The 21,472-nt window shown below is 45.4% G+C and overlaps 1 protein-coding gene across 1 annotated transcript in view; it reads left to right on the top strand.

The window, feature by feature from the left end:
- The window catches only part of IQSEC3 (IQ motif and Sec7 domain ArfGEF 3), a 111,940-nt gene that overhangs the window by 18,318 nt on the left and 72,150 nt on the right, over positions 1–21,472 (top strand). Inside the window, exon 2 of the mRNA XM_039236286.1 lies at positions 17,948–18,031. Coding sequence (XP_039092217.1) covers positions 17,948–18,031 — 84 coding nt within the window. The remainder of the gene's footprint in view (positions 1–17,947; positions 18,032–21,472) is intronic.

The following is a 21,472-nucleotide window of genomic DNA, read 5'->3' as shown; positions in this document are numbered from 1 at the left end:
GGGTGTTATATGGAAACCAACTTGACAATAAACTATTTGTAAAAAAAAAAAAAAGAGTGTGGGTGTAAGGAAGAAAGGAAAAGACACAAGTCAACCAAATGTGATGTGTGGAACTTGAGCAGGTCCTAATTCAGACCAAACAACTAAAAAGACGTTTTATTTTATTTTATTTTTTAAAAATATTTTTATTTATTTCTAGGAGAGAGAGAGAGAGAGCATGAGCAGGGGAGGGTCAGAGAGAGAGGGAGATACAGACTCTGAAATAGGCTCCAGGCTCTGAGCTGGCAGTCAGCACAGAGCCCGACGCGGGGCTCGAACCCACGAACCGCGAGATCATGATCTAAACGAAAGTCGGACGCTTAACCGACTAAGCCACCCAGGCGCCCCTAAAAAGACGTTTTAAAGGCAAACAGGGAAATCTGAACATGGATAATGGAGAATTATTATTAATTTAGTTAGGTATAATAAATGATTGTGTTATTGTATCCTTTTAAAGTTCGTAGGGGCGCCTGGGTGGCTCAGTTGGTTAAGCGTCCGACTTCGGCTCAGGTCATGATCTCACGGTTTGTGGGTTCGAGCCCTGCATCGGGCTTTGTGCTGACAGCCAGCTCAGAGCCTGGAGGCTGTTTCGGATTCTGTGTCTCCCTCTCCCTCTGACCCTACCCTGCTCACACAGTCTGTCTCTCTCAGAAATAAATAAAAAACATTAAAAAAAAAAGAATACACATCAACAGAAAGGAAAATTAAAAAAAAATAAAAAAGTAAAATTCTAACATGTTGGAAATATATTCTGTCTAAAATGACATCATTTCTGGGGTATGCTTTAAAGTCCTCCAGCTGGGGCTCCTGGGTGGCTCAGTCAGCTAAGGGTCCGACTCTTGATTTTGGCTCAGATCATGATCTCACAGCTGTGAGATCGAGGCCTGTGTCAGGCTCTGTGCTGGACGTGGAGCTTGCTTGGGATTCTCTCTCTCTCCCTCTCTCTCTGTCTGTCCCTCTCCCTCAAAATAAAATAAAATAAAAAAACTCCACCAAAAAAGATTGGGGTGAAAAACTGGTAAAATGTATGTCTGAAATGTCTCTACTAAGAAGTTTAAAGGATGACAGAACAAGAGAAACTATAGACAGTGAGTGTAGAAAGCTCTTTGATGAGTTTTCCTAGAAGGGAGAGTAAGGAATTGGGCTGATAGCTGGAGGGGAACATGGGTTTAAGATAGAAGACTTCTCTGGAAGTTTGGAGAAATAGCACATTTGTTTTCACCATACAACAGCCAACTATACTTGCTGACCATCTGCCACAGAATGGCCCTTAACAGAACCTTGTAGGGAAATTGAGGAAGACTGCATCACTCCTAGAGGGAAGCCATAATAATTTAATGAAAGTGAACATTTTGTCATGCGCTTACTATGGACTAGGCACTGGGTTAAGTGCCTTACGAACTTATCCCTGTATATTTGTTGATGACTGCTACCGTGGGGGGTGAGGCACAAAGAGGTTAGGTAAGTTGTCCTCAGGCAAGCAACCGTCACGAGGTGGTGTCCACATTCAGACCCAGCCAGTGTGATTCCGGCAGTCGGTATCTTCACCTCTGCTCTCCACTGTCTTCCCGCAGAGCATGCCTGTTACGGCAGGCCATCCTCAGATGGCTAAGAGATGCACTCGTCCCCAACTCTGCTCCGAGACTGTCATTCACAAGGCGCTTAGTGGAGGGAGGGCAGCCAGAGGTATTTTAAATGAAACTCTCAGGATTCTGATGCAGCTCCCTGCTTAAGAACCATTAGAATAGATCGGCCCAAGCACACTCATTTATCAACACATACACACAAATATTCACATGAGTGCTGTGAAAAATTAGACTAGCTGGGGGCTGGGAAAATATTAAAAGATAATGAGCTATGCTGTACAGGAAAGAGGAATGTGGAGCGAGGGAAGCTGAGCACATTATTGTTACTTAGGGTTAGAAAATTTTATTTAGTTTCCTCAAGGGCTGGAGTCATATCTGTATATTCACTTAGTAAGTGTTTATTGAGCATCTACTGCATGTCAGGCTCTGCTGCAGGTGCTGGGAATTCACAGTCAGACAAAGACTCTGCCATCATGGAGCTCACATTCAAGAGAAGACAGATATTAAACAAGAAAATGACCATATGTTCATAAGGACTCTAAGGGAAAATAAGGGGATGACTGGGGGGAGGGTAGTTTTGATAGGCAAGACCTTACCTAGAGATTAAATAAAGCTAGGGACAGAGCCATGGGAAGACCTGAAGGGAAAACATTCTGTGCAAAGGCCCTGGGGCTGGAAGAAATGGATATATTCAAAGAATAGAAGGAAAGGGGGCAGGGGAGATTGGGCTGGAGGGTCAGATGGGGCTTCCAGAGAGTCTGTGGAGTGAGAGGCTAAAGGGAAGACATAGGGGTAGAACTTGGAGCAGGAAAGGATGACCTACTGTGGAAAACTGAGTTGGGAGTTCAAAGGGCAGAGGAGGGAGAGCAGTTCAGCAGAGAGAGCCCTAGGGTGCCATTCCCAATCATCTGCTGTTCAGTTATCTATTCCATCTTTCTTTCAACATCTGTATACTAATTTATGCTATGTGCTAGGCATTTATGTACATCTACCATCTCTGATGGGAAGGTGTTGTTATCCCTATTTCACAGATGTGGTAACTGAGGCTCAGAGAGGTTAAGGTGGCCCACCCAAGGTCACCCAGTAAAGTGATGTCTTCAAGACCCCATGCAAGCTTCAGCCTCTTATACCCTGACATAGGCATTCCCACTCTAGGGAAGTCCTCTGCAGTGTGAGAAGCGCTTCCCCTAGGCAAGTCCTGATGGGGAACCTGGCTCAATGCTCAGGGACAAAAAGGCTGGTGGCACCATGCCCATGTGACAGTTGTTCGTGTTGCTGCAGCTCTGAACTTGGCCTTTGGCCCACTCATCTCTGCCATGCCATATAGGACTAGGCTAGAGGACTGGCAGAATGCCACCGACATGTAGCCACAGATGGATGATTTGTACGTCCCTATGGAACATCGTATCCTTCCAGGGCCCATGTGGCCAGGAGGGTTCATGTAGGGGCTACAACATCCTTGGTCTCAGGTGTGTGTGTGCACATGCACATGGCTGCACATGCAGGGTTGTATGTGAAAATATGCATAAGTGTATATGTGTGTCTACATATCCAAGAGTGAATGCATGTGCATTCACATGTTGTGTGTGCATAGGTCTGTGTGTGCATAGGTTTGGGAGTTTCTGCTGAGTGTGAGACTTGGTGTGTACTTAGGACCCATGTGCATTTTAATGAGAGTCCTGGATGTGTTCACGAAATGAGGTGTGTGCGTGTGCAATGAGGAGCATGTGTGCATATTTACGTGTGTATGAATCTCTGCACTCTCTGCAAGCACACTGAGTGTTAGTGTGTATCTGGTTCCCAGAAGCAGTGGGTGTTTCTGTGGGCTTGTGAATTGGGTTGGAGCACATGAGCTGGGCAAGTGGCTAGGAGGTAGTGAAGGTATGGGATTGTGGATTGGCTGGACGGGGTTTTATGTTTCTGTCTAACTCCAAACCTGACTATGCTATGGAGGGCAAGATCAAGGCTCTTGCAGTCACAGCCCAGAGGCCATGTCCCCTGCAGATGCCTGCCTTGGGGTTGTAGGGCACGACAGGAATGGGCGCCAGGGTGCAGTGTGCAGTGGTGGAGGGCACGGGGCTGGAGTCCTAGCTGTGTCTCAGGAGTCATCAAACCTCCCTTAGCCTTAGTTTCCTCATCAAGTACATGGCATTAATATTAATATTAATTATTATTGGGGCGCCTGGGTGGCTCAGTCGGTTGAGCATCCAACTTCGGCTCAGGTCATGATCTCGAAGTCCGTGAGTTCGAGCCCCATGTTGGGTTCTGTGCTGACAGCTCAGAGCCTGAAGCCTGCCTCAGATTCTGTGTCTCCCTCTCTCTCTGCCCCTCCCCTGCTCACACTCTGTCTCTCCCTCTCTTCCTAAAAAAGTAAACATTTAAAAAATTTAATATTAATTATTATTATTATATATAATATTATTACTTTTACTACTATTATCCCCTGGGATTATTCATAGGGCATTCAAAAATGTTTCATAAATCAGAAACACTGACAAATGCAGTCATTATTATTGACCGGGATCTGCCTTCGCCATTCCTGGAAAAAGCAGTGCATGCCCACAATTGACTAAGGGTGAGTGAGTAACACTGTGTAGGTGCATTTCTCTGATGCGAGGCAGGATGTGGTGTGAAGCAGTGTCTGTGGCTGGCATGGGCTGGGTGGCTCCACTCCGTCCTCTCAAGCTGGCTCTGCCCTGTAGCCAGGCACCTGTCTGCCAGGGAATAGAGAGATCTCTCGTGAGGGGAGCTGGTGGGATGCAGCCGAGCGCCCGGCTTTGTAATTCCTGCTGAGCTGCCCAGCCTGGCATCGGAAGCTTTGCTGGCTGGCTCCCTGCAAAGGCGGCCGTACGTCAAACAAGTAGGCTTCAAGATAGGCGACTGAATGGCTCTGGGGTTGCTGGCAAGGCCACCGTGCTGGGTAGGAAGGAGAAAGGGCAGCAGGAAGCTCAGGGGCTCAGAGGAAGCCCTCACAGCTTTGGGGCGGGTGGTGAGCGCGGAGGGAGGAGGAGGCTGGGGGCCCCCTGGCACACTCAAGCTAGAAGCCGACTTTCCTGGTCTGAGCTACGCTTTCCCCAGACTGCCACGTTGATACTAAGGTTCTGTGATATTAAGCAAGTATCTTGTCTCTCTGAGCCTCCTCAACTGTAAAACGAGGATACAATTGAGGCAGTGTCTGGAAAGGGCTTTGTATAGCCACCCATGTGATCATAATGGTGGGCAGGTCTCTGTGGCATGTACTTAGGCTTTTGTTGACACATGTAAGCGTTTCACGGATGTGCATGTTTAATTCCCCGTTTATCTCCAGCACCCTCGGTCATAGGGACTTAATTCACACATTGAGTCAGTAAATGGTATCTACTGCATGCCACCAGCCAGACTGCATGCCGTTCTGGAGGGAGAGGCGAATGGGTCCCAGGCGCTGCTCTACCCCAGAGCTAACTCTAGTATAGGAAGATGGAGCCGTGTACATAAACACTGGTTATACGGGTGGAAAAAATTGGCGGTACGGCCCACTGGTGTTGGAGGGAGGCCGGTGTGCGAGTCCAGAAATAGGCGGGTCCAGCCCAGGCAGGGGCAGGAAATGAGGCCATTAGGGCTGGGATCAGGCACCGGAACGACAGGTGAAGGCTTTGCAGAGGTCTGGGCTCTGGGGCCCCGGAGGGTGGGCGGAACCTGGAGATCTGGAGATTGAAGCAGCCTGGGATCTCTGGTGGTGGTGTCCGTGCACGCCACTCTATTTCTTAATGGTATAGATACATTGATTCGTTGACTCCTCATGCTAACCCTTGAGGTAGATGCCATTAGTATCCTATTTTACAGGTAAAGAAACTGAGGCTCTGGCAGGCCAAGCTATTAACTAGAAAGTGGCAAAACCAGACTCTGGACTGGCCATGGCCTGATCCCGGTGCATGGTCCCTGTGTTGGTGCATGGTACAGACATCGATTTGGACTCTACTCTATGCTAAGCATTGCACTAGCATGACATGGGTTAGTTTGTTTGATCTTCACAGTAACCCTATGAGGTAGCTTCCTTTATGACCCTCCCTCCTCACAGCTGAGAAATCTGAGGCAGAAGATCTGCCCAAGTTCCCACAGCCATCCCAGTGGAAAGGTCGGGCCTGAATGCACGTCTTCCCAAACCTCCAGCCTGCTTGCTTTCCATGGGACCATGCTCCTTCCTGCAGTTTAAGGCGCTTTGATGGAATTCCTCCCTAGAGTATGTGGCTCCCTTACTGCTCCATGCTGGTGCACGCCTGGGACCTGAGGACCTCTGTTCAATACTTGTTCGACCCCTTACTGGCTGTGTGACCTCAGGGAAACCAGGTCACATCTCTGTTCCTCATCCACAAAAAGGGGAATAACTGAATCTAACTCACAAGGTGGTACAAAGGGTAAAAGATATGTGAGAAAATGCCGTATAAACTGTGAAGTGCTGTAAAGAAATCAAGAGACAGCAGCACTGTGCCCATCACTGCGGTGAGTGTGACAGATGAGGACTGCACAAGGCAACACAGCAAAAATAACCAAGGGGGATCACATCAGGCTAAAACGTTTCTGCACAGCAAAGAAAACTCTCAACAGAGTGAAAAGACAACCTACAGAGTGGGAGAAAATACTTGCCAATCATATGTCAGATGAGGGCTTAATATCCAAAATATATAAGGGACTCAATAGCAAACCCCCCCCCCCCACCCAGACATCTGATTAAAAAAGGGCAAAGGACCAGAATAGACATTTCCCAGAGAAGACATGTGAATAGCCAACAGGTACGTTAGAAAGGTGCTTGGTATCACTAGTCATTGGAGAAATGGACATCAAATCCCCAAGGGGATATTGCCTCATAGCTGTTAAGATGGCCATCATCAAAGAGATAAGGAATAACGTGTGGGGAAGGAGGAGGGTGGAAAGGGGGCCCTACGCCCTGTTGGTGGGGATGTAAACTGGCTGCAGCCACAATGGAAAATGACATTTCTGGGACGCCTGGGTGGCTCAGTCGGTTGAGCGTCTGGCTTCGGCTCAGGTCATGAACTCGTGGTTCATGGGTTCAAGCCCCACGTTGGGCTCTGTGCTGACAGCTAGCTCAGAGCCTGGAGCCTGCTTCATATTTTGTGTCTCCCTCTCCCTCTGACCCTCCCCTGCTCATGCTGTCTCTCTCTCTTTCTCAGAAATAAATTAAAAAAGTATAAAAAAAAGAAAATGACATTTTCTCAAAATCTTAAAGATAGAACTACTATATAATCCAACAATCCCACATTGGGTATTTACTTGAACGAGACAAAAACAGAATCTGAAAGGAATGTTTGCACCCCCTGTTCATGGCAGCATTATTTATAGGAGCCAAGATAGGGAAACAACCTAAGTGTCCACCAACAAATGAATGAATAAAGAGTGTGCTGTAGATTTATACACTGAACTTTATTCAGCCACGAGAAAGAAGGGAATCCTGTCATTTAAGATGACATAGATGGACCTGGAGGGTATTATGCTGAGTGAAATAAGCCAGACAGAGACAGACAAATACTACATGGTATCACTTATTCATGGAATCTTAAAAAAAAAAAAGTCAAACTCAAGAGTAGCAAGGTGGTTGCTGAGGGCTGGGGGCTGGTGAAAATAAGGAGAGCTTAGCAAGAGGGCACACCCTTTGAGCTACCAGATGAATAAGCCTGAGGACCTCATGTAAAACATGGTGACTATCCCCAGGTCGACTCTGACCTTGGTTTAGCAAGCAATGAGCAGGTAATCGGCAGCAGGCCCTATGCCCATGCATAGAGATATAGACACACACAGGGCACGGAGTTTGCCCTTTGACTGGGAAATGCAACAACTAATTCAAGAATGGGGTGACTGCCATTTATTATACACTACTGTGGGCTATGGGTTAAATTCCTAAAGTATATACTCTCGTTGAATTCCTTCAACTATCCAGTGAGGTACTACTATTATACATCCATTTGAGTGATAAGGGAAGATGTTCAGAGTGGTTAAGAGATTTTCCCAAGGTCACAAAGCTAGTAAATGGCAAAGGTGCTATGTACGTCCAAGTTCTCCTGATTCCAAGCTGAGGCCTTTCCCCTGTGCCTGCCACTTCCACGAAATGACAACACTTTTTCAGAAGGGCACTGTGGTGGTCTGAGAGATGGGCTGGGAGGTAGAGCTGCAGTCAGGAGGCCATGTGGTCTGCCTCATGTACATGGAGCTTCCGTGCCAGTTACCTCCTATACCACTCAAATCAATGCAATGAGGTAGTGGGTTTCACAGATAAGGGAAGAGGCTCAGAGAGCTCAAGTGACTTGCCCCAAACCACATAGCTAGATGTCTTTCTCGAATTCGTCTCCTATTTGGCTGACCACACATCTCAGGCTCTTTCCGTGGCAGTTAAGACAACTTGGGGGCTGGAACCAGGCCTGGGTTCAAGTCCCACCTCAACATCTTCCTAGCAGTGTGACTTTGACCATGTTACTAAATTTCTCCATAATAATATCTACCTCTTGAGTCCATCATTTCCTGGTTATCGTACAGCAGGTTTCTAGTAGGCAGGAAGTGCTCAATGAGTAAATGAACAAGCAAGCAGTTATGAAGTGATGTTGGCTTCTGAGCTTTGTAGGGGAGAGTAAGGAGGAGAGATGGCCCTTTCCGTTAGGAAGAGAATGTCCTGATGCCTTTTAAGGAAATGTGAAAGGAGACGGGGTCCACTGTTTCTAGTTTGAATTGAGTGAAAAACTTGCAAAGTAAGTTTTTTAAGTAAGTACAAGCCAGTTCCTTTCTCTGCCCCTGGCTGCTGGAACATCTGTAAGCACGTGCCTTATTAAGACCTTTCCAAAGTCCGTGGAAGACCGTGCAGTGGTTCATTGCACCAATGAGCAAAGAAAACCTACCCCTGGAGGTAGATCATGCCTGGAGGGGGTGGGGGTGAGGGCCCTAGGAAGAGAAAGTCAAGATGGCATCCTGGTAGGTCTCTGCTTGCAATAGTGCTGTGGTTGCTGAGTTCTTTGGCAAGGACTAATAATATCAATAATAGTCATTATAAGATTTTGCATCTGTGCAGGGTGTATTACGTTTCTCCCAAGGCAGTTTCACATTCGAAGTCTTATTGAATCCCTACATTTCAGTGACATAAACAGGGCAGGAATAAGAGTCTCATTTACCATGATTTGACCTTCCCGAGGGCCCATGGTTGTGGAGGGGGAGCTGGGTCTCTATCTCCAGCTCAGCACTGTTACTACTGCACTTCTCAGGGGCTCTCAGCCCCAGGCCCACCTCCAAAATTTCCCCCATTCAATGATCCCCACCCCCAAGTTTCTCATTGTCCTAGTTTCTGGCCCCCTGGACTCCTTTGGCTCAGTCATGAGCCATCTGGTCTCTGAAAATCCAATCTAGCGGTTGAAGGAAAGGAAAAATCCGGGTTTTTTTTTTCCTGCTTGGAGGGGGGTTAATAATTAGGTGGATCTGGGGGCAATGGGAGGAGGGAAGTTAGAAAAGAAATTATTCTAATGCCTCTTGACGAAGTATCAACAAGTGAGATGGGAGAGAAAAAGATTTTGGTCTTAAAAACATCAGCTGTATTAAGGAAAAATTACATACAATAAAATTACTGATTTTAAGTGTTTGAGTTTAGACAAACTGTCTACAGTTCTGTAACCATGATTTCACTCAAGCTATAGAACATTTCCCTTACCCCAGGGGACCCCATGTTCCCTTTTGCAGTTTACTGTCTCCCCTCCCTTATCACTGACACTGATCTGATATCACTATTGTTATATAGCTCATTCTAAGAAGTTGTACAAATGGAAGTCATACAGTGTGTAGACTTATGTGTCCACTTCCTCCATTTAGTACGATGCTCTTTTAAAATTCATCCACGTTGGTGCACGTATGAGTAAGCTTGTTCCTTTTACTGCTGAATAGTGTAGATATACCACAATTTGTTTATGCATTTACCAGTTAATGGACATTTAGGTTGTTGCTGGGTTATTTTTTTAACATGTATCTTTATTTTATTGATAATAACTACCTCTACATACATTTAGAACACCTGGACCACATGTGTGAATGATAGATCGTTTCCTGAATTTACAGACAGTGCTTGGTGAGGACATGTACCTGTGCCCTCCTTGTATTAACTCTGGGCCAGCTCCACCCCTTTCTACTCCTCTGGCCAGGGTGCACGTGCTCCCCAGGTAGGAACCATTCATTTTAGTCCCATGGCTTAAGGCATGCCTAGTCAAACCAAAATGTGGTGTTTAACTTTATTTATTGTATTTTATTTTACTGTGGTAAGAACACGTAACACAAGATCTACTCTCTTCAGTTTTTAAATGTAGTATATGGACTTGTTAACTATAGGCACAATGTTGTACAACAGATCTCTGGCACTCATTCATCATGTATAATCAAAACTACGCCCACTGATTAGCAATTTCCTATTTCCCCCCTCCCCCAGCCCCTGGTGACCGCCATTCTACTCTCTGATTTTATGAGTTTGACTATTTTAGATACCTTCTATAGGTGGAATCATGCAGTATTTGTCTTTCCATGACTGACTTATTTTACTTAATGTAATGTCTTCAAGGTTCATCAGTGTGATCACGTATTATAGGATTTCCTTCTTTTTAAAGTCTGAATAGTATTCCATTGTATGTATGTATCACATTTTCTTTATCCATTTATTCACTGGTGGACACTTAGATTGCTTTATGAATCTTGACTATTGTGAATTGTGTTGCACTAAATATTGGGGTACTAATATCACTTCAATATCCTGATTTCAGTTCTTTTGGATAAATACCCAGAAATGGGATTTCTGTATCATATGATAGCTCTATTTTTAGTTTTTTGAGAAACCTCCATACTGTTTTCCATAGCAACATTTTGCATTCCCACCAACAGTGTACAAAGATCCCAATTTCTTCACATCCTCCTCAAAACTTGTCATATACATATGTTTTGATAATAACCATCGTAATGGGTGAGGTGATACCTCATTGTGATTTTCATTTGTATTTCCCTGGTGATAAGAGACATTGAGTATCTTTTCATATACCTGTTGGCCCTTTGTATATCTTCTTTGGAGGAATGTTTTACTCAGGTAAACTCAAATCAACTCATTTTTAATTGAGTTATTAGTTTTTTTGCTCTTGAGTTGTAAGACTTTCTTACATAATTTGGAAATTAATTGCTTATCTGGTATATGGTATGCAGATATTTTCTCAAATTCCGTATGTTGCCATTTAACTCTGTTGTTTCCTTTCTGGCTTAATGTAGTCCCACTGTGTATTTCTGTTTTGTTGTCTGTGGTTTAGGTGTCTTATCCATGAAACAATTGCCAAGACCAATGTTGTGAAGCTTTCCCCCTGTGTTTTTTCCCTTCTAGGAGTTTTATGGTTTTGGGTCTTATGTTTTAGTCTTTCATCCATTTTGATTTGCTTTCGTGTATGGTAAGATTCAGATCCAAACTCATTATTTTGCATGTGGATATCCACTTTTCTCAACCCCATTTATGAAAGAGACCATCTTTCCCCCGTTGGGTATTCATTGCAGCTTTGTCAAAGATTAATTGAATGTACGTGTATAGAATTCCTTGTTTTTTTTGTTTTTGATTTTGTTTTTACTGCTGTGAACTTTTGCTTCTATGAATAGTTTTTTTCAGTCTATGTTTATACTTATCTTGGGTAAATACCTAGGAATGTGATTACAGGGGCATTTGATAAGTGCACATTTAACTTTGTAAGAAACTGCCAGAGTGCTTTCTGAAGTGTTGCACAATTTACATTTCCACCAGAAAGAAGTGTGTAAGAGTTCCAGGTGCTCCACACCCTTTTCAACACTTGCTATTGTCAGACTTTGAAATTTGACTAGTTCTAATGGGTGTGGAATGGTTTCTCATGGTGGTTGTAATGTGCATTTCCCTAATAACTAATCACATCATTAGTATATTTTCTTTGGCAAAGTATCTATTTTAAATCTTTTGTACATTTTTTCTATAAGGTTGTTTGTCTTTTTACTATTAAGTTGTAAGTATTATTCACTTTTTAAAAAGTGTCTTTCTAAGAGAATATTTCTTATTTGGATGAAGTCTAATTTATTCATTTTTTTTCTTATGGCCTGTGCTTTGTGTGTCCTAGCTAGGAAATCTCTGCATCCTCTAAAGTACACATTTTCTCCTATGTTTTCTTTGAGAAGTTTTATAATGGTATCTGCTAGTTTTGGTCTATGTTACATTTTGTATTAATTTATATATAAATATGGCACAATGTATGAAGCTCATTTTATTTAAAAAAATTGTAATGTTTATTTATTTTGGAGAGAGAGAGACAGAGCATGAGTGGAGGAGGGGCAGAGGCAGAGGGAGACACAGAATCTGAAGCAGGCTCCAGGCTCTGAGCTATAAACACAGAGCCCGATGCAGGTCTCAAACCCACAAACTGAGATCATAACCGAAACCAAAGTCAGACGCTTACTTACTAAGCCACCTAGGTGCCCCAGTATGAAGTTCATTTTATTTTTGCTTATGGATATTCCATTATTTCTGTTAAAAATTTATCATTCCCCATTGAATTACCTTAGTACTTTTACCATGAGTCAATTTATAAGATTTAATACATATTTGAGTCTATTTCTAGCCTTTCTCTTTGGTTCACTCAATCTGTATGTCCATCCTTCTGCCAACACCAAATTGTCTTAATTTGGGTAGCTTTAAGTCTTGAAAGCACATAGTGTACGACTTACAACTTGTTCTTGTTTTTCTTTTTTAAAAAATTTTAATGTTTATTTTTTTGGTTTTGAGAGAGAGAGAGAGAGAGAGGGAGAGACACAGAGTATGAGCAGGGCAGGGGCAGAGAAAGAGAGACACATACACAGAATCTGAAGCAGGCTCCAGTCTCTGAGCTGTCAGCACAGAGCCCAATGTGGGGCTCGAACTCATGAATCACGAGTTCATGACCTGAGCCAAAGTTAGACATCCAACCAACTGAGCCACCCAGGCGCCCCATTCTTGTTTTTCAAAGTTGTTTTGGCTATTCAGCCTCTCCCCCCGGCCCCTCTCCCACCCCCAGGAATAGGAGTGACCTCTGAGAAAAAGAGTGACCTTTTCCTCCTATTCCTCATGTTTAGATAGAGAAGACTTCTTGGAGGAGGTGAGAAAAATTAAGAGACAGTGGGAAAAAAAATAAAGCAGCCCAGTCTTCAGGCTCTACCAGCCCTAATGATGGTGGTACCAGGAGAGGTGGGGGTCAGGGAAGTGATGGGAAATGATTTTATGATTCCTCCCTTTTCCTGGAGCTCAAGGCATCTCCTTTAGAGGGATTCCTTGGGGGTTAAATCTGCTGTGTTCACCTCGGTGAAGAGAGGAAGGGGTTTCTCATTCAAAGTTGTGCCTCTGGGATCCTGGTTTTGCCTCCTTGATTAATCCTGCTGGGAGTCCCCCTTCTTCACGCCTCTACTTACTGTGGTGCTGTGCATACCATCAGTTCCTCCAAACTACTCAACCATTTTTATGGCCATGCAGTGGAATCCTGAGTCTCAAACTGAATATAGATGGGGAAGTGATGGGTGTATAGGCTCCCAGAATTTTGAGGGCCTGGCCCTGGCTAAAGCTTTAATTAGCTCCTGTCAGCATTTGTCATTTCATTCCCCTCCCAGTTTGCTGGCCCGGCCCCTGGGTCCCTGTTCTCCCCTGATGGCACCCCAGCCTCCTTCGTAGTATTTTTAAGAACAGGGTCCTTTTCTGGCTGAACGGGAGGCTCCCCTCTTCCTTCACGTCCATGCTGCCTTCTATGAAGACTCAGAACCCCTGTCTTGCTCAGGTGATATCCTAAAATTCCCTGAGCCAGCTGCTCCTCACTCTACACCTCTCATTCCCGAGTCCTCCTAGCTCCTTCCCAGCCCAGCCTCATGCATGACCAGGGATAAGCCACACGTAAAAATCCTCTTTCTGGGACTGGACTGCCCCACATCGACACATCATCTGCAATCCAGCTACCCCATGGATACTCATCAGCTTGGGGTACTCGGGATGGCTAAAGCCAGGAAGGACTGATTTCTGCCTAAAGTCATGGGCTGTGGAATTTAAAACACAAGAAATGCGCTTTTGGCCTGGATTCTATAGGCTTCCCTCATCTGGAATTTTAAGAGCTGAGGACAGAGAATGAGTCATGTTTCTTTTCCAGACAGGCTCCTTTCATTGCCATTCCTTGGGTCCCCCCAGCTCCAGAACTCTGAGAATCACAGCCTTGAGCTGCAAATCCCACAGACTATATGATGTGAAGAGTGCTTCTGGATTCGTGTGACATGGTGACTCCAGGCTTATGCTCCAGAGCGGGTTGGGGACTGTTTGATCCAAGGTGGGGTCACATTCCTTTTTTCCTTTTTTAAAATTTATTTATTATTATTTTTTTTTTTAGGGAGAGAGAGAGACAGATAAAGAGAGAGCATGAGTGGGAAGGGGCATAGAGAGAGGAAGAGAGAGAATCCCAAGCAGGCTCTGGTATCAGCACAGAGCTCAGTGCGGGGCTCAAACTCATGAACTGTGAGATCATGACCTAAGCTGAAATCAAAAGTCTGATGCTTAACCGACTGAGCCATCCAGGCATCCCAAATTCCTAATGCAACTGGTAGAGGGTCCCCCGGCCCCAAAGTGCAGCAATTGCCCTCGGGCCTATGAGTGCAATATAGGGCAAGGTATAGAATAGGCATTTGAGGGAGAGGGGTCCTTGTTTATCTTACAAAACTACATATATTTCTCTGCAGCTTGCTTTTCTCATTTAGCCATACTTTATTGAAATCCATCCTGGCCAAGAGATACCACACATAATTCCATATAGAGGTTTAGTGCACAACTCCATGGTATAAAGGAAGCTATCCCAATTTATTCAACCATCTCCTGATTGGTGGGGACTGAGGTTATTTCCATTTATTTTGTTTCCCCCTGTGAAAACAATGCTGCCACCACATTTTGTACAAATACCTTTATGGACAGGTTATTTACATTTCTAGGGTATAAAATTCCAGAGGTGTGATTGGCGGGTCAGAAGACATGTGCTCTGTTTTTTTTTTTTTTTTTTTTTTTTTTTTTTTTGAGAGAGAGAGAGAAAGAGAGACCAAGAGCAAGCAGTAGGGTGGGGAGAGGGGGAGAGAGAGAGAGAAAGAGAATCTTTTTAAAAAAAAATTATTTATTTAAATTCAAGTTAGTTAACATACAGTGTAGTATTGGTTTCAGGAGCAGAACCCAATGATTCATCACTTATATATAACACCCAGTGCTCATCCCAACAAGTGCCTTCCTTAATGCCCATCCCCCCACCCACCTCCCTTCTAGCAACCCCCAGTTTGCTCTCTCTATTTAAGAGTCTTTTATGGTTTGCCTCCCTCTCTGTTTTTATCTTATTGTTCTTTCCCATCCCTTATGTTTATCTGTTGTCTTTCCCAAATTCCACACAAGTGAAATCATATGATATCTGTCTTTCTCTGACTGACTTCTCTTAACATAATACCTTATAGTTCCCTCCATGTTGTTGTAAATGGCAAGATCTCATTCTTTTTGATCGCTGAGTAATATTCCATTGTATACATATTCCACATCTTCTTTATCCATTCATCGGCCAGTGGACATTTGAGCTCTTTCCATACTTTGGCCTTTGTTAATAGCGCTGCTATGAACATTGGGGTGCATGTGCCCCTTCAAATCAACATTTTTATATCCTTTGGATAAACACCTAGTAGTGCAATTGCTGGGTTGTAGGGTAGTTTTATTTTTAATTTTTGGGGGAACCTCCATACTGTTCTCCAGAATGGCTGCACCAGTTTGCATTCCCACCAACAGTGCACAAGGGTTCCCTTTCTCCACATCCTTGCCAACATCTGTCGTTGCCTGAGTTGTTAATTTTAGCCATTCTGATAGGTGTGAAGTGGTATCTCACTGTAGTTTTGATTTGTATTTCCCTGATGACGAGTGATGTTGAGCATCTTTTCATGTGTCTGTGATCATCTGGATGTCTTCTTTGGAGAAGTGTCTGTTCATGTCTTCTGCCCATTTCTTCACTGGATTATTTGTTTGTTGGGTGTATATATTTGGATACTAACCCTTTAGAGAGAGAGAATATGTTTTAAAATGTTTTTATTTATTTTTGAGAGACAGAGACTGAGCAGGGGAGGGGCAGAAAGAGAGAGGGAAGCACAGAATCCAAAGCAGGCTCCACACTCTGAGCTGTCAGCACAGAGCCTGATGCAGGGCTTGAACTCACAGGCTGTGAGATCATGACCTGAGCCAAAGTCAGACACTTAACCGACTGAGCTACCCAGGCGCCCTGAGACAGAGAATCTTAAGATGGCTCCACACTCAGCTCAGAGTCTGACATGGGGCTTGATCTCATGACCATGAGGATCATGGCATGAACTGGAATCAAGAGTCAGACGCTCAACCAACTGAGCCCTATGGGTGCCCTGACATTAGTTCTTTTTCATTTCCAAAACAGCTGTAAAACTTCACAACCACACAGGCGGTAGATGAGGGCACTTCTCTCCCCACATTCACACCAGCACTTATTGTCACTAGTCTTTTGAATGTTTGCAGTCTGGTGGATGGGAAATGGCATCTCAGTGCTGCTTTAATTTGCGCTTCCATGTTGACTAGTAAGGTAGAGCATCTTTCCATCTATTTATCAGCGCTTTGGTGTTCCTCTTCTGTCAACTGGGATTCCTAATCTTTGCCCCTTTTTTCTATTAGGTCTTTGCATTATGAATTTGTGGGATCTCAATGAAGGACATGAACCTGCCTTCTGTCATATGTTTTACAAATATATTTTCCCACTCTGTCATTTGTTGTTTGACTTATGAAAGTATCTCAGTTCTTTCCTTCTTCCTAGAGAGAGAGAGGGCACAAGTGAGAGCAAGTGAGTGAGGGACAGAGAGAGAGAGAGAAAGAGAGAGAGAGAGAATCTCACGAAGGGCAGAGAGAGAGAGGGGGAAAGAAAAGCTGGGCTCACCGGAAGCAGGGTTCATGTTCATCTGAAGCTGGGGCTTGTGCTCACCCAGTGTGGGCTTGAACTCACAAGCCATGAGATTATGACCTGAGCCAAAGTTACATGGTTAACCATTGAGCCATGCAGATGCCCCAAATACAGCAGTTTCTAATCTATGCCCTTATAATCTCAGTGCCTCCAAGAGACACTTGGTAGGTGGCTACCAAAATTGGGGCCAGCGGATCAGGGGAGTGGCGTAGACCTCCAACTCCCTGACCGTAGAGCTATTCTACCTTGGTTGTTTTACAAAATGGGTTTCCAGGAAAGATTGGGTTTGGACAACGTATTCTGAAGCTAAAGGAAGTTTTAAAAACGTCTTTTGGGAAATCTTTGGGGGCCCTCCCAGGTCTGTCATTCTCTGATTCCATGATGGTGAATGCTTGCTAAGGGAGAGAAGACCACATGTCAGCATAACTTTATCCAAAAGTAATTTTACTATTAAATCTCAAGGTAACTCAAAGTAGATATTAGAATCACAGAGTTTTAGAGGTGGAAGTCACCTTGAAAGTCATCTAGTCTAATGGCTCTCAATTTTGGCTACTTTTTGAATCACTTGGGAGCTTATAAAAAGTCCTGGTGCCCCTGACTGGGGCCAGACCAAGTGAATCAGTCCTTGGGGATTAGGGCCCAGGCATTGATGGTGTTTAAAGGCTCCTGGTGATTCTAATAAGCAGCTAGGGTTGAGAACACTTCTCTAGTTCAACTCCCTTATTTCATTAGTAAATAAATTGAGACCTGGAAGAGGTGATGAGGTATTCCACAGCTGACTAACTGTTGAGTTGGCACTAGAACTTCTATCTCCACCTCCAGGTTAGCTTTTTCATTTGCATCAAACAAATCCCTCATCAAGCACCGTGCCTTGGATTTTCAGCCAGCAATCCTAAAATCTCTGTGTGAGTGTTTTGTATCTTTGCATATGATCAGCTTCCCTGCATGCAGTTCTGTGCACCATGGGTGAATAGACCTAGTTCGGCCTTGCCAGACCATAGTGGGGAACAGGGTCATAAAGAACTATAATGATAAACGGGAGGGCTAAATAAATGGTACATCCTATGCAGAGGATGGGGCCAGGGGCTCAGAAGGAGGAAGAAGTAGTTGATGGGAGGTCCGGGGGCAGGGAGCAGGCCTGCAAGTGGGAACTGGGCCTAATGCATGATCGAGAAAAGCCAGAAGCTCCTCCCTGGAGCAATGTGGACACGGGGTGAAGGGTCCTCAGTAAGGGGGGTGGGGAATGTGTTGGTGCCAGCGGGGCCCAGCCTGTCAAGGCCACGCTTGACCTTCTCCCTTTTGCTCTGCCCTCAGGAATGAGACCGTGCTGCACCAGTTCTGCTGCCCAGCCGCCGATGCCGAGCAGAAGCCCGCCTGCTCCGACTTGGCCTCCCAAAGGTGGGAATGCACTGGTGGCCGTACTCCTTTCCCCACCCCCACTGTCCTCCCCCTTGAAGCAAAGCACACCACACAATGCCATTCGGCCTCTTCCTCTGAGTCCTGCGTTTTTGTTTGTCTGCTTTTACCTCCTGCCTCATGTTTCTATTTCTCTTTCCTTCCTCTGGCCCCCAGATGAGCCATCCCAACTCTGGAGGCCATTGTACCCTAGTGTTCAAATTCCAAGCTTAGGCTCCTCCCCCTAAACAGCCTATGTAAAATATCATCTTTTTAGATGTGAAGGGAAGTTAGTTGGATTATACACAGTATATCTAATCACATGGTAGGTTTTCTGGCACTCAACAGGTGCTCAACCCAAGGTCGTGCCCGCCTTTTCTATGATAGCAAAGACTTACAGTTTTCTTTCTAATCTTTCTCCTTCCATAAAAGAGCCAAGATGACTGAGTTCAATTGTCAAGCTTTTCAACCTGCACTGAGTCAGCTATTGACCTGGGAAGGAAGGGGGAGAGTGTTGAGTCAAGGGCTGGTGTCACTGTCGCAGGCCTGCTTCATCTTGTCATGGTCATAGTCCTTCTTTCTTGTATTAATCGTTTTGAATCAAAAAGTTTTAAATTAATTTAACTATTTTAACTAGCAAAATACCAGATCACTTCCTACTCACTGATGACATCTTAGGGTAATACAATTTAAATATATATACATATATTTGATGGAAAGGCACAGCATGCCAAGCTAATCAGACAGAAAATGTGAGTTTTACCACATTTGTTCGGGGCCTCTCCGGTAAAGTCAACAACATAGCAGTCTTCAGTGGGAAGTAGTCCTCGTCGTCACAAAATCTATTGTTTAGCTTTAACGTGTACTATTGACGTTTCCTTTTAATGTGGAGTACATTCACCTCTAAGTTTCTGTGTGGAATCATCATCCCATTTGTAAAGCTTACACAGGAAGGGTGATGAGTAACCAAGTGCTGAATGGATACAGAAACGTCGCAAGCCTGCCAAGCACCACCTGCTTTCCACAGTGTGGCCCCTCTTCTCCACAGCTGTTTGCTGTGGATGTCTTCCATTGTGGGACTGACACCTAACAGCTGCCCGAGGAGGTGCTTAGAAGGTTCTTTGGGTTTCTTAAGCTCAAGATTCCCCTGGAATGTAAGTGTAGGTAAATAATTCTGCTCCACACAGGTCATTTCCTCAGCTAGAGTAGGAGAAATGAACCCAATCTGAGTAGCTAAACTCATACTCCCTCTTCCCACCCCATCTCCCATTTTGTGGTCCCTCCTCCTTACACTTCTGTGCTCCTGTCTGTCTTCCACCTTCATCTGTCTCTCTGCCTCTCCCCTTCCTCGCCCACATCAAATTCGTCTCCTGTGTCTACATCCCAGGACTCCTGTCACGCTTTGTTCTTTCCACCAATTCTTCTTAGTTCCGCACTTCTCTCTCTCTTTTTGTTTTACTTACTTCACTGGGAGTCAAGATACTTGGATTCTGTCCTGAACTTGGCCCCATCTACAGTCTCCTGCTGTTGGGATGAATTTGGGCAAGTTGCTCAGTCCCCTGGACCTCAAAAGTTTCCCAGTCCAAGAGGGTGGTCTATCAGGAAAGTAATACTGACGCCTAATCTCACTGAGTGTCTCAGCTGCTCAGTGGGGTTAGACCAGGCTTCCTCATCCCTGTCTTATGTGAGAGCAGAGTAAGTTTCAGATCACTCAAGGGCCTTGCCCATCATCACCCAGCCAGAAAGTAGCAGCGCCCACACTTGCCCTGAGGACATGTCACTCCTACTGCCCACCATTTCCTTGTTTGAGACTCAGTGATTCCATGATCTTTCCTCCTTTATTCCTTGGAGATTCACTAGGTAGTAATCAGAGATGGTAGCTATTGACACAAAGACACAAAACCACCTCTGAAAGGCATTGCTACTCATTTCCCCTTAAGGGGAAGTCAGGGCCAGGGTATAGGCAGGATTCTGAGGTGTCAGACTCAGGCCAGAGCAAGTGGCACCTCGGGATCCTTAAGTCCAGGGCTGAGGAAGGCGTGCTTATTCCTAGAGAGTGAGCAAGTAGAAGCATGGAAGGCAAAGAAAAGGACCAAGCCCTGTGCGATGCCCTGGGTGGTCTGTGGGCCAAGTTCTGTGCCCAGGGACATAAGAACAAGTAAGGCCACTTGAGTTCTGGAGGATCTCACCATCTAGTAGGGCACTGTGGTGCCCCCAAATTGGAAATGGCTCACCTGGAACCTGAAAGAAGAAAGAAATGAGAGAATGTGAGAGTGGGAGAGAAGAGGAAAGAGTAGCGTGGCATTAGGGTGATCTTCAAGGACAGGAATGGAGGGTCCTGGTTCCTTCCAATGGGCTGTCACTGTTCAGACACATGGCTGAGTCTTCTTCCTAAAAATGTCCTCCTTGGTGGGGGGTGGGGGAGAAGAGCTGTCTAGCGTGCCTACTACCCCATCAATCCAGCTCAATTCAGTAAGCATTTAATTGCTACTACCTAAGCACAAAGCCTCGGCAAGGATGGATGACAGGGTGCCCTCAAGCTCAGTCCTGGGGGACATGGCAACAGGAATCCTTCCTTGGACTTTTCATGGTCATCCTCTCTCTCACTTCTCACCCCTCATCCTTGTCATGCCCATACCTCTCTGCTTGCCCAACCACCCTGTGGCCCTGGGTCCTGGTGGGAAGGGATAGGAGGGGCTGGTGTGCCATGTGGGAGAGAGCGACAGGTGTATGTGGGGAGGGGCGGGGGGTGCTCCCCCATCATGGCTGCCAAGGGAATGGGCTTCTTTCTCAAGATTTGGGGTGGGAGGGTAGGAAATGTATTATCTTAGTTTCCCCTTGGAGGGGCAGGTGCCTAGTTACGTGAGGACGGGAGGGAGGGTGGGGGAATGTTCAGTCATGGAGGGACCACCCCCTGCAGCCCCCCGCCCCGTGTGGGGCAGGGAGACTAGCCCCTAGTTGGTTCAGACCTTTAGCTGCTGTCTGCTTCTGTTCCCAATTATTCCAAGTTGTTCTGTTTGGTTTGTAGTTTCCTAGAGTGTATTTCTGTCTGTCTGTTGTCTGTCTGTCTGCCTCTGATGTCTGTTTCTCGGCTTCTCTGAAAGGAGGCTTTCTGGATGTTTTCTGACAGTCCAACAGTGTATGTCAGTCAGTCTGTCTGTTCCTGGCTTCCTGGGAGAACTCCATCCTAAGAACGTTTTCTCCCATGAGACCCCCGACATCCCTGCTCCCAACCGTATCTGTGACCCCTTATCAGTTTCCTTTAACCAGGTGCCCCACCTCCACAGAGTGTAGCCCAGACCTTCCCCGGGAATTTCTCTGTGAGAACCTGCCAAGGTCAGAGATTGGGCTGAGGGCTAGCACAGGGTGGGTGGGTCACAAAGGCCTCTGGGCCACCCTGGGAGGTCCTGGGCTGGGCTGCAGGGCTCTGAGACAAGCTAGGCT

The sequence above is a fragment of the Hyaena hyaena genome, unplaced genomic scaffold (genome assembly GCF_003009895.1).
Source record: "Hyaena hyaena isolate Hyena2069 unplaced genomic scaffold, ASM300989v1 scaffold_108, whole genome shotgun sequence".
In the NCBI taxonomy this organism is placed as follows: Eukaryota; Metazoa; Chordata; class Mammalia; order Carnivora; family Hyaenidae; genus Hyaena; species Hyaena hyaena.
Note: the sequence above shows the minus strand (reverse complement) of the source record. Positions and strands in the feature narration are given on the sequence as shown.